This window comes from Diabrotica virgifera, chromosome 10, assembly GCF_917563875.1.
Source record: "Diabrotica virgifera virgifera chromosome 10, PGI_DIABVI_V3a".
Taxonomy (NCBI): domain Eukaryota; kingdom Metazoa; phylum Arthropoda; class Insecta; order Coleoptera; family Chrysomelidae; genus Diabrotica; species Diabrotica virgifera.
In genome coordinates, this window is record NC_065452.1 from 134,586,779 (window position 1) to 134,604,139 (window position 17,361).

Below are 17,361 nucleotides of genomic sequence, written 5' to 3' on the forward strand. Positions count from 1 at the left end.
TTTTTAAAAAATAATATTTATTTTTTCTTGTTAACATAATATGGTACAATTTTGATTGGGCATTGCAAAAGCAACATGTTCGTTTTTATGAGACTTAAATAATTAATAAAGATGGTTTGATGAAAAAATGGCTAAGCTCTTTCACACTAAATAAAATAAATGTTCTCATATCATACCAGTAAAATAAAAAATCGATAATAATTCTGCTCCTATCGAAAATAAACAACATGAAATAAAATATGTCGCATGAGATTTGTCGCTTGAAATAATATATCGCTTGATGTTGCAAGAAGTTGTTGGTAATTACTCATTTGTAAAGTCTTTACCAAAAGGGTAGATGTTACAAGTAGAGGATGCCGATGGTAATGAATGTACAAAACGGAGTAATTAACAACCAAAGATTCATATAAAACACTTAATTAAAAATATATAATTTTACATATACTAGTTTATATACGTCAATACAATTTTGGAGCAAGTCGTTCGTTAGTCAGCGTTTTGATGGCGCAATCAAAGTATTTCTAGACTTCACTAGGTGGTACTACGTTGAGTGAGAAGGCCGCGAATGTTTCTCCCTTCTTTCCAATTGCTTTAGCTTGGTATTGTCCAATATCGTTGGAATTACAAGACAAGATTTGTAATGTGTAGCGTTTTCCGTCAGCGGTAAAGTTATATTTGGCGCTGCTTTCTTTTATGGCTTTTCCATCTTTCAACCAGTTTATCTGTAATGGTTCGTCTTCGGTCTCAGCTACGAAGGTTGCTGATTCACCTTCAGATACCTACAAACAAAACAAAAATATATTTGTATACTTTATCAAATATAAGATGAAACATACATTTATGTTTCGTGGACCTTAAAGCAAGCCGCACACCAAAGAAACATGAAACGTAAAACATGAAACATGAAACGTAAAATACGTTTCATGAAAATAAAACACGGCTAAACAAATCTTGAAGTCCGCCTACCAATGAAACGAGTGTGATTCATGCTCATAAACCATTTTTATTTTCGGAGAGTTTCACAAATGGCCGGACGTCTATTTGTTTAGCAGTGTTTTATTTCCATGAAACGTGATTTACGTTTCATGTTTATTTGATGTGCCTTAGAAGGCAGTTGAGAGAGAAAAATTAAAGGACAGTATCTATTGTATGCAACAGAGATACCTCCAGGAATAAAACGATCGAAAATATTTACCAGAACAACACAATAAAAGTAAAAGTAGAAGAAGAACTAACTGACCCAATTGAAGCTGGCAATGGGATAATACAGGTAGACTCTCTGAATCCTCTATTGTTTAACCTGATCATGGACGAAATAATAAAAAAAGTAAGAACTAAAAAAGGATACCAAATGGGAGACAAACAACTTAAAATAATGTGCTATGCAGACTAAGCAACTCTAATATCTCAAAGTGAAGAAAAAATATCTGGGTACAATAGTTACCTAATGAAAACAATGAATACACAAAGAGATTAAAGCAAGAATAGAAAAGGCAAGAAATGCTTTCAACAAACTGGGAAACGTATTCTGTAGCAGGGATATTACAATTTCTTTAAAGACTTCTGAGATGCTACGTGTTATCCGTATTATTTTATGGGTTGGAAGCTTGGACATTAAAGAAAGATGTTTCGTACAGATTAGAAGCCTTCGAGTTATGGGTCTACAGAAGGCACTACTGTGAAAGTCCATACGCTAAATAAAAAAAAAGAAAAAAAACCTGTTAAGAATAAGTTGGGTGGATAGAGGCACGAATGTCGAGGTGTTGAGAAGAATGGGAAAAGAAAGAAAGGTTTTAAATACAATTAAAGTTAGAAAACTGCAATATCTGGGACATGCCCTTGCCCATAGAACTTTAGACAATAGAGAAAGCTATGAACAACTGCAGGATAGATTCCCGATACAGTATGCTCATACAGAATATTTACAAGAAATCTACAATAAAAATACAAATAGATGAGAAAACCAAAGCTATACCAATCAACAGAGGAGTTTGCCAGGGAGACGTTATCTCCCCAAACTGGGACTGGAAGAAGTGTTCAAAGACATTAACTGGGCAGATAAAGGAATAAATGTTATTGGAAGAAAACTGAGTCATTTGAGATATGCTGACGACATTGTAATATTCCCTGCAAGTTTCGAAGAATTACAGACCATGATAACGCAACTATTTCAAGCTTCGGAACGACATAAATTTAGAAACAGTAAGCGAATACATCTACCTTGAACAGATAATGAAAGTTAACAAAGAAAATCAAACTGCCGAAATTACCAGAAGAATAAGGTTAGCGTGGGCAGGATTTGGAAAACTGAGTTAGATTTTGAAAAACACTAAAATAGAACAATATTTGAAAATCAGAGTTTACGATCAGTGTATCCTCCCTATACTCACGTATGGTTCACAGACGTGGATACTCACCAAGACCAATATGGATAAAATAATAGAGACACAATGAGCGATAGAAAGATCAATGCTCGGGGTGAGACTTATAGACAAAAAAATAAACAAAAATGGATTAGAAGCAAAACCAAAATAAAAGACGCAGGAGAACAGCTGCCAAATTAAACTGGATCTTCGCAGGACACAATGCCCGACTGAAGGATAAAAGATGGAACCACGAAATACAATCATGGAGACCATTGTTAGGAAGAAGAAGCAGAGGATGGCCACAAATGAGATAGGCTGATGACATTTAGAAGATTGGAGGATACAACTGGAAGTAAGTGGCGCAAAATAGAAAACACTGGATTGAATTGGGGCAGACCTATGTCCAAAGTTGGACTACTCAAGGCTGAAGAAGATTCTAAATGATTGTAGAGTATAAATAAGAACAGCTGAAGACAGATATGTATTTCGAAAAGGCCTGGGTACCAGGGAAGCATCAGTTGCAACCCAAGTGCTAGCTCAGAACTGCTACGATCAAAGGAAAGATGTAATGATGTGCTTTAATGATTATGAAAAAGCCTTCGATCGAGTACAACATCATAAACTCGTACATATACTAAAACAACTCGACATAGATCAAAAAGACATTCGTTGCATAGAAGCTCTTTACTGGAATCAAACAGCTGTCGTCAAGGTGGATAATGAAACAACTCAAGCTCAAAAAATTCTCAGAGGTGTAAGACAGGGATGCATTCTCTCCCCACTACTGTTCAATTTATATTCAGAAAGTATCTTCCAGGAAGCTCTTGAGGAATGCGAAAGCGGCATCAAAGTACATGGTACCTGGGTCAATAATATACGATATGCGGATGACTCGGTCTTAAGAGCAGACAATATAGAAGACCTCCAAAACCTTCTTAATAAAATTGGAGAACATAGCGAGAACATGGGACTTAGCATCAACATAAAAAAGACGAAGTTCCTTATAATCAGCCGTCAATTATGTCAACATCAAAATGCAAGATTAGCATATAACAACCAAGATGTAGAGCGTGTAAGAAAGTTTAAGTACCTAGGAACCTGGCTATGTGAAGACTGGATGTCGGATATGGAAATTAAATGTCGGATAGAAAGGGCCAGAAGTGCATTCATGAAATTCAGAAACGTCTTTACGAACTCTGACTTTGACCTAAACCTAAGACTAAGATTCACAAAATGCTATATATGGTCGGTGCTCCTATATGGCATGGAAGGATGGACTTTAAAAATAAACACAATGAATAAGCTAGAGACATTTGAGATGTAGATTTATCGACGAATCCTTAAAGTTCCCTGGACCGCACGCATAACAAATGAAGAAATCCTGAGAAGAATTGGTACAGAACGACAACTGCTATGCACAATTAAACAGATAAAAACGGCATACCTGGGGCACCTAATTAGAAACGAACGATACCAGTTTCTGCAAACCTTAATTGAAGGAAAGATCGAAGGAAGAAGGGGAGTGGGCAGGAAGACAATGGCATGGCTCCGTAATGTCAAACAATGGACATGGCTAAGAAACATAGGAGACCTAATACATACTGCAAAAGATAGAGAAAAATGGTCAGACGCGATCGCGAACATCCATTAGTGGATTGCATAAGAAGAAGAAGAAGAAGAAGAAGAAAAAGAAGAAGAAGAAGAAGAAGACAGATAACAGTTTGCAATGTAGTAGCCAATCTTCATTGAAGAGATGGCACTTTAAGAAGAAGATATGTTAAAGAATTGATTAAATACTTACCGTGGCGGAAATCGGGAATGTTTTGAAAACGGGACTCTTGGGCTGTTCCCCTGAAACAACAACATTTAGTGTACAACTGCTGAAGCTTTCTCCAGCGTCGTTGAATGCTTCACAAGTGTATGCACCAGAATCTTCAGGGAAAATTTCTGCAATGATTAATTTGTAAATGTTTGCTTCGTTGGTATATTGGAAATCTTTGGATGGTTTGATTTCTTTATTGTTGTGTAACCAGACTACATCAAATTTGTTAGCTCCTATTATGCGGCAAGATAGGGTTACTGGCTTGCCGTCTTCTACAAATGCTGATTTCAAATGGTCTACTATTCTTGGGGGTTTGTCTTCTGAGGATTTTTTCTTGCCGTTGGTGGCATTGGCCATTGCTAGAAAAAAATAATATTTAAGCCTATTCAGCACTCAAAAAATTACAATTTACTTACGTTTAATGGTTAGTTTGCATTTGGTCTCAGAGGTTCCTACAGAGTTGGTTGCTCTGCACACATATTCTCCTTCATCTTCAGGGTATACTTCATTTATGTGTAATTTCGCTATTCCGTTCTTGTATTTGAGGTCAACAACTTCAGAGGAACTCAAGGCTTTTCCATTTTTGGTCCAAACAATTTGAGGATCTGGATCTCCCTTTACGTGTGCAGTCAAGGTTAGACTTTCACCATCATTGATGGTTAAGTCTGTGAGATTTTTGGTAAATTGTGGGGCGTACATTGTTGAGTCATCAGGCACTAAAATATGATTGTTCAGTTGAATTAATTAAGTCTAGATTATCCTATTTATCAGGAGGAAAATAAATATTGAAAAAATAGAAGCTTCAGTAATATCGAAAACTCAAGAAAATATAAATGTAAAGCTAAGTAATAAGATCATTACACAAGTAGAGGACTTCAAGTGTCTAGCATCAACAATGAATGGAAAGGAAATATAGAACCAGAAATAAATAGCAGGGTAATGAGTGCAACAAAATTATACTAAACATAATAAGAGTTTTATTAGGAAAGAGGAAGTAAGCCTGAAAACAAAAATGAAAATATTTAAAACTGTATACGAGCCGGTGCTACTCTACGGTAGTGAAACGTGGACAGTGAACGGCAAAATTCGTAGTAAAATTCATGCATGTGAAATGCGATATTTTCGAGCGGTAACCGGGGTGATCAGAAGTGATCGTAGAAACGAAGAAATACGTAAAAGGTGTGGTATCGGAATGACCTTAGAAAGACTTGAAACGAAACATTATCGTAGTTCAGCCATATGGCGAGAATGAGTGAAGGTAGAACTGCAAAGAGGGTATGGAAAGCTGCATCAGATAAAAAACGAAGAAGAGGCAGACCAGCAATAACATGGAACATAGAATATTGGAAAGGCTTGCGCAAAAAGAAATATTGGGTGGAGAGAGAGAGAGAGACTAGCTACTGACTGAAAGGCATGGAGACGTCTGATTTCTCCACTTACCTCGACACCGTAAGCTATAAGAGGACGGCTTAAGTAAGTAAGTACTAAAAACGATCATGAATGGGCGTACTTACGTGCTAATTCTTTAGTTGCGCTTCTTGATCTATTTGGACTTCCAGTAGAATCTAATCTACCATATTTCCTAGGCGTCCTCTTGTCTCCATCTCCAACACTGAGTGTGGATGAAGAATGCGCTAAACTATTTGTGCTAGGATTGTTAGATTTCGGTTGTAGAGGGTGAGGATTTGATGAGGGTATTGGTTTTCGCACAGTTACAGGAATTGGAGCTGGCTTTATAGGATGTTCAATGTACTTCCTGTCTCCTGAATAGAGTAATTTGTTGGCTAGTTCTTGTTGTTCTGGTGTGCTGGTTTGTCCTTCTACAATAACTACACAAGATGTTTCGTCTACGCCGTGTTCGTTTGTAGCAACGCAGGAGTATTTTCCAGAATCGGAAGGTCTGCATCCCACGATTTCCATAGTGATTACACCATCAGAGTGAGACATAGAATATTCGTATTTACTAAGCTCACGTTTGTCCTTATACCATTTGACTGTCGGGAATGGTTTACCACTTAAGCAACACAACAGTTTGCAAGTATCACGCTCTTGCATAACACGTGGTCGGAGCAAGAAAGTAAAGCTTGGAGCACATTCTTTTTCTTCCCTCCATAACGTGTATGGTAATGGTTCTCTTCGTCTAATAACTGGTGCTTCTGATTTGTATTCAGGTACAACTTTAGGCAATGCTGCAACAAAAAATAAAATCAGTATTTGGAATCTACATAAGAAAATTGGATTGAGTTAGCTCTTTAATAAACACTTACGTTGGACATTTAGGAATACTACTTCTTCCCTAGCTCCATAGTGGTTTTCAGCCCTAATGATATACTCTCCTCTATCTTGCAGCCTTGCTCTGTTTATCACAAAGTAATAGTCATCTCCAGCATATCGCTTCATAAATTTAACGCTCTGTCTCAATTCTACGTTATTGTGATACCAACTGACTGTTGCAGCAGCAACACCAATAACTCTACAATAGAATTTAACACTTTGTCCTTCATAGCAGAACGCACTTTGTGGTTTAATGACGAATCTGGGTGCTGCCTGTCTGCGGTCTACAACAAATAAAAATGTAGATAGTAAAGTAAAGACAATAATAGATAATAAAAATAAAGATAACATAGATTATTGTATATGATAATAGTAATAATAATACTACGACGTCCAGAAGCGTACGAAAATAAATTGTTGGGAGATACTCCTCCGTATCATGTCACCTAGGGCTCGATAACACGGAAAGAGTCCCAACAGAGCTCAATCCTTTTGATACCGTAGGTATCTGGGATGAGTAAATTTTCCCCTTAGAAGGAGTGCGAGCCGTATGGATAAATAATACTGGAATAATACTACTAAAAAGCGATACTACTCCCAACGTCCAGATGTGTAGGACGTCCTCAAACAATTTTTGGGAGATATTCCGACGTACCAAGTCACCTAGGGTTCGATAACTCGGAAAAAGTCCCACCAGAGCTCAATCCTTTTGATACCCTAAGTATCTGAGATGAGTGAATCTTCCCCTTTGAGGGAGTGCGAGCCGTATGGCTAAATCTGGATCTATGAGTCACTTTTGACATATTTCCAAAAACATATATACAAATAGTAAGATAAATGAATGTCCTTACCAAAGTAAGCATCGTGTATTTTATATTTGTCTATTAATAGTTTTCTTAGAGATGAGTACTCTGAAAGTCTTCCAATTGGTAGAGCAAATGAATCCCAAGCATCATATTTAGAACGGATCTTGTCACGCATACGGATATATCTGGATCGGTCAATAACTTCAGTTCTATCGGCGTGGTCTCCACTGAGCCATGAATGTAACAAACATTCTTGAGCTGTCATACGTTTCCTACAATAAAATTAGTGTTAGTAAAAATTCTAAGTAGTTATACAGTCAATTGTCTTACTCTTTGTTTTTAAGTAATAGTCTTCGGATAAAATCTTTTCCTTCTTCAGAAACATTAGTGAATGCTTCTTCGTCGAAGTCCCAGTCACAAGCCTTAACATTCTTTAGTGTTTCAATGTCGTTTTCCCCAGCAAATGGCGACAATCCACTTAGTAGGACATAACCTAATACACCTACAGCCCACATATCAGTATAGAATCCTACAGGTTCTCTTTCAACGATTTCAGGTGCTGCGAATTCTGCGGTACCTGTTGAAATCTTCACAATTTCATTTGGATCAAGTTTAGTTGCTAATCCAAAATCGATGAGTTTAATATTGGTGCTCTTTCGAGTCTGGCACATAATATTCTCAGGTTTGATATCTAGGTGAATAATATTTCTTTCGTGCATGTGTTTGATAGCTTCACAAATTTGTCTCATGTAATTGATAACTTCAGCTTCAGACATTTGGTAGCCTTCTGCGGTTATTCTTTCGAATAGCTCACCGCCCGATAGGAATTCATAAATAAGAACCATTTCATCGTCATCTTCGAATGCATCGTGAAGATTAATAAGTTTAGGATGGTGTAATTGGTTCATGATATCGATTTCTTTCCTTATGAGCTCTTTCTCCATTGCGTGTGATACTGGAATGAATTTGGCGGCGAATATGTTTCCAGTCTTACGTTCACGACAACGATGTACGACACCAAAGGCTCCAGTGCCGATTTCTTCAAGAACATCATAGTCATCATATACTGATTTAGTCTTGATTTCAACTGGTTGTGGGACAAATTTAGAGTAAATGTCAAATACGTATTTATCATAATCCGTAACTGCTTCTGTATGGGATTCACGTTTTTTCTTTCCATTTTCGTCAACTTCATACTTCCTCTTTTCAACCTTCTTTTTAATGGTATCTTTCATGGTTATAATACTGCTGAGGTCTGAAGCATCGGAACGACCATATATGTTCTCAGCATATACTCTGAATTCGTATTGATGTCCAGGTGTTAGTCCATTTACTGCTATTGTGGTCAGTCTTGTGTTTCCTACTCTTATCCATGTAGATAATGGATGTTCACGTCTTTCTACAAGATAGTTTGTGATATTGCTACCACCGTCCCATACAGGTGCTTTCCAGGTGAGTGCCAAATTGTCGTGACCAATATTATCAGCTGCAGGGAAACGTGGTGGATCTGGACGATCAGCTATTTGAATCTTAATAATAGCAGTATCTTGTCCAAGTTCGTTCTCTGCTGTTATTCTGTAAGGTCCACTATCTAATTTACTTGCATCTCTAATGGTAAGAATGGCATGTCTGTCTTTAACTTCGACGTGATAATGTCCTCCTGATTCAATTACTTCGCCTTCTCTGACCCATGTTATCTTCGGTCTTGGGAAACCAGTGAATGGAATCTTAATAACAACATTTTCACCTTTGTCAAAGTAGGCCGAGTCACGGAAGCGTGGAGGAATGTTCAATTTTGGAGCAGCTAAAAAACAAAAGAAATCAAATTAATATTTAAAAAATATGTTATTTGTATTAATAACTTACTCATAATTAACAATTCTGCACGTGTAGATTTTACACCAGCTTTATTGGATGCTCTACAGACATATTCATCAGCATCTTCACCAAATACGTCATGTATAACAAGATGATGTACTTCTCCTTCACTGTAAATGTGATACCTTGAACCACTTGTAATTTCTCTAGCACCTTTGTACCATGTAATATGAGGAGCTGGATTTCCAGTGATGGTACATTCAAATTTGGCATTGTGGTTTTGAATGCATTGGGCGTTTCTAAGTGGTTTGATAATTTCTGGAGGTGTAGCAGCAAGCGGATCTTTAATTTCTACACTGTTGGATGCACTAGAGGGTGGTGAAATGCCAGCTACATTTTGAGCGAATACTCGGAACTCGTATTGACGACCTTCAATGAGATTTGGAATATTAATCTGTGTTGGTAAGCATATGGAAACATTGACACGTTGCCATGTTGAGCTTCCAACTTCACATTTATCGATCCAGTAACCTTGAACGCGAGCTCCTCCATCATTTTCAGGTTTAGCCCATTCAAGATTAACAAAGTCTCCACCAACTTGTGTGACTTTAGGTATTCCAGGTGGTCCTGGTGGATCGAATGGAGCTCTGGCTTTGATTGGATTAACTCCATCAAGCGGTGGTCCTGCACCGTTGTCATTAACAGCCAATATTCTAAACAGATATTCTTGTCCTTCAGTCAGTCCTTGTACAGTGAAGTTAGTATCCTTACAAGAGCTAGAAACAGTGATCCAGTGGGTTCCCAAAACATCTTTTCTTTCAACAACATAGTGAGTAACTCTTAAGCCACCATCGTAGCTTGGAGGTTTCCAAGCGAGTCTGCAAGTATGTTTCGTAATCTCTGTAGTTTCCAAAGGTCCAGTTGGTGGTCCAGGTAAACCTGTGATGTATACTGCAAAGTTACCAGATGCACTTCCACTATCATTTTTGACAGTTAAGTTATAATTGCCAGCATCGTTTTTGTTAATATCTTTAATAAATATGATAATGTAATCGTCGAATACTGTGTATCTAATATGAGTGGAGTCATCAACATTTTGTCCATTTTTAGACAAAGTAACATCAAGTGGTTGGTCTCCAGAGTAATAGATTTTAATCTTCGTATTGTCACCTTCGGCCAAATATAGGGCATCTGGAATACGTTCAATTCTTGGTGGTGTTCCAATCTTCAGACGGGCTGTAGTTGTGACAGCTCCCAGAGTATTACTAGCTTCGCAAGTGTAATCACCTTCATCAATTCCAAGGAGATCAGATATGTGAAGGAATGCAGTGCCTCCTTTAACTTCAGTTCTAAATCTACCACCAATTTTAATTTCACGTCCATTTTTAATCCATCTAAAAGCTGGCTCAGGTTTACCCGATGCCTCACATTCAAGCGTAACTGATTTTCCAAGTGGTGCAGATGTGTTATTAAGACGACGCAGCCAGTCTGGTTTTTCGCCTCCAAGAACTTCACATACCCTAACAGGTGTAGTGCAGTTACTAGGCTCACTCTTACCAGCTGAATTGACAGCGTAAATTCTAAACTCGTATTCTGATTTGTCCATAAGGTTCAAAACTGTGTAGTTGGTGTCAGTAACGTTGTAATCATTGCATTTAGTCCATAAGGGAGATCCAATTTCTCTCTTTTCAATGATATATCCTGTTATCCTAGAACCTCCATCAGTAGTTGGTGGTTCCCAAGTAAGATCAACGTAACCTTTACCGACGTTAATGACTTTAGGATTGCGTGGAGGAGCTGGTACGTTATATTTACCTTTAAGTTTGAATGTAGCTGAAGAGGCTGATGGTTTACCAAAACCAGCAGCGTTCTTTGCGCGGACTCTAAATTCGTATTCATGTCCGCTTGTTAGGTTGAACAGATCGAAGTGTGTATCTTTAATGAGATAAGTGCTTGCACTCTGCCAATGGGTATCGTGGGCGATATCTCTATACTCCAGTTTATATCCTTGTATACGTGAGCCTCCATCGTTATTAGGTTTATCCCATGAAAGATATATTGTTGATGAATCCCAGTCAGTTACTCTAGGTGCACCAGGTGCATCTGGAACTGTGAATGGATATTTAGCTGTAACTGGTTCTGTGCTTTCCAAAGGTTCACTAATACCATACTGGTTTTCAGCTCTGATTCTAAAACTGTATTTCCTATTTGGTTCTAAGCTCATTACATCGTAGTGAGTATTGCGTACGAAACTGCTGACTTTAACCCAAATACCATTGGTGTCAAGTTTTTCTACAATATAGTTGGTGATCGGTGAACCACCGTCATCTGTTGGTGGTCTCCATGCAAGAGAACAGTTATCAGGTGTAACATCTGAAATATCAAGTGGACCTTGAGGTGGTAATGGTCTGTCTACTACTAAAACTCTGCAAGATGCAGAATCTGAACCTTCTGAATTCGTCAGTTTAATAGTATAACTACCTGTGTCTGATCGTTTAGCTGATTTATTTACGAATACAGAAGTAATATCTGTAGTTTCCATTTTAATTCTGGTGTCAGCTATAACATCATCTCCATTAATGGACCAAGATGCTTTGGGTTTAGGTGTAGCAGTAAATGGAACTGTGATCTTTAGTTCTTCGCCAGCAATGACAATCATGTCTCGTATACTCAAATCTGAAGTGATCTTTGGTGCACTTGGAGCAGCTCTAGCACATATGGCGTCAGAAGCAGAACTCCAAGGTCCTTGTCCGGCAGCATTTAAGGCAGCTACTCTAAATTCGTATTCATGATTTTCAATTAAGTTAATAACTTTAAGAGTTGTATCAGGTACTTGAGCGTGGCAAGCTTTCGTCCATTTATCTTCAGTAATCAATCGTTTTTCGACTACATAGCCTGTAATGGGTGAACCACCATCATGTCTGGGCTTGGCCCAAGTAATAGTAATAGAATCTTCAGTGGTTTCAATACCTCTTGGTGCTCCAGGTGCTCCTGGAGGATCAAATGGATGTCTTGCTTTAATTGGTTCTGAAGTTACAGCTGGCTCAGATTGTCCGTATTGATTTTCAGCAATAACTCTGAAGTCATAATCTTTACCAAGTGTAAGATTTCGTATTCTAACAAATGGAACAGTTACATAACTGCTCACCTTAGACCATGTTTGTGATTTGGCTTCTTTCTTTTCAATAATGTAATTGGTGATATCAGCACCACCATTATCTTTAGGTGGTTGCCAATAAAGTGTGAGAGCGTCTCCAGCAAATTCATCAGCTCTAAGATTTTCAGGTTTGCCAGGCCTATCTAATACTTTCACGTTTATTGTGGCGGTGTCGAAACCAGATGGATTCTTTAATTGCAATCTATACTGACCGCTATCTGATCTCTTCGAATTCTTAACAATAATACTAGCGTAATCGTCGGCTAATTGTGGGAATACTCTTGTATCAGATTCATCAAGAAGTTTATCATTAGCAAACCATGAAGCTGTAGGTTTAGGGAAACCAACGTATGGTACATGAATACTGAAATCTTCACCAGCTCTAACGGTGATATCACGAACACCTCCCAGGTCCATGCGAGGTTTGTTAGGTTGTTCTTCCACTTTAATATTGCTGCTTGGTTTACTAGGTTCAGATCTACCTACATCATTAACAGCAATGAGTCTGAATTGATATGTTTCACCTTCGTTTAAGTTAGGAACTGTATATACAGTGTCATTAACTGGAGTGGCATTTACATCTGTCCATTTATCAGAATCAATAGGCCGTTTTTGTACAACGTAGCCCCTTATTTTAGATCCACCATCATTTCTTGGTGGCCTCCAAGATAGTGTAACACTATCTTTGGTAATACGGTCAGCTTTAGGTGGTTCAGGAGCATCAGGTACAAATCGTTGAGTTTGAGCAATGATTGGTTCAGTTGGTTCACTAGGTTCACCAGGACCTGCTTCGTTGACAGCAACAACACGGAATTCATATTTGTTGCCTTCTCTTAAGTCTTGTACAGTATATTGAGTATTTGGTGTAGGGTAAGTGTTAACTTTGACCCAGTCTCCACCTCTTTCGCGTTTTTCGACATAATAGCCAGTAATAGGCTTTCCACCAGTAGATGTTGGAGGATTCCACTTAAGGGAACAAGAGGAGGCTGAATAACCAGTAACTTGTGGTCTACTGGGTGCTCCTGGAGGATCGAATGGACTCTTGGCGATGACTGGTTTACCTTCTAATGGTTCTGACACACCGTATATATTTTCAGCACGAACCCTAAATACGTATTTCTTTCCTTCCGTTAAACCTCGAGCTGTAAATGAAGGTCTTGGACAGAATCCTGGGCATGGGCGCCAGCTGTCAGTTCCATATTCGCTTACTTCGACAATGTAGCCAGTTAAATCACCACCTCCATCGTCATCAGGTGGATTCCACGACAGTGAGATTGTATCTTGCGTTGTTGAAGTATATTGTAGTGGACCTTTAGGCATTCCAGGTTTATCTACAACAACTACTTGAATATCTGCCTCATCTGTACCATATTCGTTAGATGCTTTAATGGTGTAAGTACCAGTATCATCTCTATTTGATACTTCCACACGAAGTCTGGTGTGTTCACTGTTGGTTTCAGTCTATAAACAAAAGTTGTAGTTAATTGTTTTGCCACTAACGGTTCCATTAACAATTAAAGTCTTACATATTTAGGCAACTGTGACGTATTCATATGTCTGGTTGACTTTGAGACAGCCTTCGACAAAATACAACACAGTAGGCTTGCAAACATATTATGGAACACAGAAATAGAATGATCAGGCTGTGAGAATCATTACAAATTTATACCGATATTCGAAAGCCAAAATTCGAGTAGACCAACGAAAATCTAAAGACATTCCAATAAGAAGAGGAGTACAACAAGGATGTGTACTATCCCCTTTGCTTTTTAATATGTGCTCGGAAAAGATATTTAAAGAGGTACTAGAAGACATCGATGAAAGCATATCAATTAACGGAAAACTAGTGAATAATCTCTGATATGCAGGCAATACAATAATCCTTGCGGACAGCAGAGAAGGGTTGCAAATTTTGGTTTATCGCACTACGCAGTACTGCAAGAGGTATGGAAAGGCTCTGAACACAAAAAAAAAACAAAAATTATGATTGTGAGTAAGGACAAGATTGACGCCGAAACAATCTACGTTAAAGGAAAAGCTTTAGAGAAAGTACCCAGATACAATTATTTGGGATGTGAACTAAATGAACATTGAAACCGCAGCATTGAAATAAAACGACGCATTGAAATGACCCAAAGCGCTTTCAATAATATGAAAACAGTATTATGCAATAATGAAAAATATGAGCTGATGCGATTGGTTATACCAGGGAAAGTAGAACGAAAAAGAGGACTGGGGAGACGAAGCACTTCCTGGTTGAAAAATTTAAAGCAGTGGAGTGGAAAAACAACATTAAAACTACTCAGAACCGCGCAGACAGAGTAAAATGGACCATGATGAATGATCGCCAATGTCCTTAAACTATGAGGCACATGAAGAAGAAGAAAAAAAATAGATAACCAAATGTATAAAAAGTATCTGTGGTCCATTTTAATAGAAATGGGCACACCAATGCACCTGCGATGGTGACACTTATTAAAAATCTGTACCAGAAATTCTCAAACCAATAATTCAAGACCGAGAGAGGTGTTAGAAAAGGATGCGTGTTGTCACCTGACTTATTCAAAATTTATGGTGAGCATGTATATATACATGCTCACCATATACAAAAAGAAATTCGACGTAAAATACGAGAAGCAAAGAGTCAACATCTAGCCAAACAGTGTCATGACATTGAAGAACTTGAAAACAGATACGACACGTTTAACATGTATAAAAAAGTGAAAGAAGCGGCTGGTATCTTCAATAAGAAACAAACTGCACTGATACAGGATGAACATGGTAAAGTAATATTTGAAGTAGAGGACAAACTTAAAGAATGGGAAAATTACGTCACGAACCTATTCGAAGACGATAGGAGTAGTTCACCTCCCGATATTACTAACTGCGACGGACCCCTAATAACACGCTCTGAGGTTATAAAAGCCTGTCATCATCAAAAAATCATCAAAAGATGGCAGAGCGACTGGTCCTGATGAAATTCCAAATGAAATATACAAGCTTATAAATGATAGCAATGTTTTAGAGGCTATAACTTCGTTTTTCAATACCATTTATACCAGCGGACAACTACCTAATGGTTGGTCTAATTCTTTGTTTATTGCTCTACCTAAGAAGACAACAGCAAAAACCTGTGCTGATTATAGAACCATCAGTTTGTTAAACCACTTATTGAAAATTTTTCTGAAGGTAATACATGGTCGTATCTACAATAAATGCGAGGAATACCTGGATGACACACAGTTTGGTTTCCGTAACGGGTTTGGAACGAGAGAGGCCCTGTTTGGAATGAACGTACTTGCTCAAAGATGTCGAGATATATCTGTAGACATATACTGTTGTTTTATTGACTTCCAAAAGGCATTTGATTGTGTTAAGCACTCTATATTGATCGAAGCTCTAAAAGACATTGGCTTGGACGGCAGAGATGTTCGAATAATTGCAAATTTATATTGGAATCAAACAACATCAGTTTTAGTAGATGGTGTGGAAGCATAGGCTCTTAATATTAAAAGAGGAGTACGGCAGGGATGCCTCTTGTCACCCCTGCTTTTCAACGTTTACTCCGAAAGAATTTTCAGAAAAGCACTTTCTGAAAAACAAGAAGGAATACTTGTGAACGGTGAAGTCATCAATAATTTGCGATATGCGGACGATACAGTACTCTTAGCTTCTAGTCAAGAAGATCTGCAAACACTACTTGATAGTGTCGTTGAGAGTTGTAGGGAGGCAGGTCTGGATCTGAACATACGGAAAACCAAAATACTCGTAATAAGTAAACAACAGCATATAAAACCGTCTATATATGTAAATAATACCAAACTTGAGCAAGTTGATAAAATCGTTTACCTTGGACAGCAATTAAATTGTAACGCAGAAAGTCACGGCGAAATTAGATCTAGGATAGAGCAGGCTAGAGCCACTTTTAGAAGGATGTCCAAGGTGTTATGTAACAGAGACCTAAAATTGGCATTGAGGATCCGCCTACTTCGCTGCTACGTGTTCTCGGTCTTACTTTATGGTGTCCAGTCCTGGACTGTGAATAAAATCGATCTAAATCGCCTTGAGGCTTTCGAAATGTGGTGCTATAGAAGAATTTTAAAAGTTTCCTAAGACTACTGAGATCATAAAAAGCATCAAGCAGAGAAAGCTGGAGTATTTCGGACATGTAATGAGAGGTCCCAAATATAGGTTGCTACAAAATATCATGCAAGGAAAAATAGCAGGCAAACGCAGTCCAGGACGAAGAAGAACCTCATGGTTGAAGAACTTGCGAGATTGGTATGGTGTTGATACAAGCATGCTGTTTAGGGTGGCAGTGAATAAAATTAAGATAGCTATGATGGTAACCAACGTTCTGAAAGGACATGGTACATGAAGAAGAAGATGTCATGAGGATGACTTTAGAAGGATGGGCCGGTGGAGGAACAGTAGCTGGTAGGAAAATCTTCAATTTAAGATTTGCTGATGACACTACACTTATAGCAGCAAATGAGCAAGAAATGTTTGATCTTCTGCGAAGAGTTGAGTGCGAAAGCAATATGTTGGTCTGAAAATCAATCAAAGACAAAAATAATGGTGGTCGACAGATTCGACACTATCCAACTGACTAACATGTTACAGGAATACCAGATAGTAAACACCTTTGTCTATCTCGGATCTATTATAACTGACGATGTAAATTGTGAAGCAGAAATTGGAGACGTATTGGTATGGCAAAAAATGCGATGAGTCGCCTAACTAAAGCTTGGAAATACAGATATATCTCTCAAAATATCAAGATGAGACTGGTGAACGCCTTTGTATTCTCAATATTTCTATACGGGACAGAGACTTGGACTCTTCGCGCACGCCAGCGCCAAAAAATTGATGCCTTTGAGATGTGGTGCTGGAGAAGAATGATGCGCATACCCTGCTCATAGGACAAACGTTTCCATTCTAAACCAACTCGAAATTAAAAAAGGCTCTCCACAATATGTCTGCAACGAATTCTGCAATTCTTCGGTTACGCAGAGGTGTCGATAGTTTGGAGAGATTAATTGTTTCTGGAAACGTTCCAGGGAGAAGATCAAGAGGACGATCACCAACTAGATAGTCAGACCAAATTCAGAATGCAGC

General features: G+C 38.2%; 1 protein-coding gene across 20 annotated transcripts in view; it reads right to left on the reverse strand.

Annotated features, from left to right (window-relative positions):
• The window catches only part of LOC114342206 (twitchin), a 159,817-nt gene continuing 142,456 nt past the window's right edge, over positions 1-17,361 (reverse strand). For all 20 annotated transcript variants that reach the window (XM_050663424.1, XM_050663425.1, XM_050663413.1 and 17 more), the window contains 8 exons: positions 9,135-13,704; positions 7,599-9,072; positions 7,314-7,540; positions 6,456-6,746; positions 5,703-6,377; positions 4,605-4,904; positions 4,168-4,547; positions 1-779 (listed from right to left, as the gene is read on the reverse strand). In XM_050663424.1, coding sequence (XP_050519381.1) covers positions 522-779; positions 4,168-4,547; positions 4,605-4,904; positions 5,703-6,377; positions 6,456-6,746; positions 7,314-7,540; positions 7,599-9,072; positions 9,135-13,704 — 8,175 coding nt within the window. In that variant the 3' untranslated portion in view covers positions 1-521. The remainder of the gene's footprint in view (positions 780-4,167; positions 4,548-4,604; positions 4,905-5,702; positions 6,378-6,455; positions 6,747-7,313; positions 7,541-7,598; positions 9,073-9,134; positions 13,705-17,361) is intronic.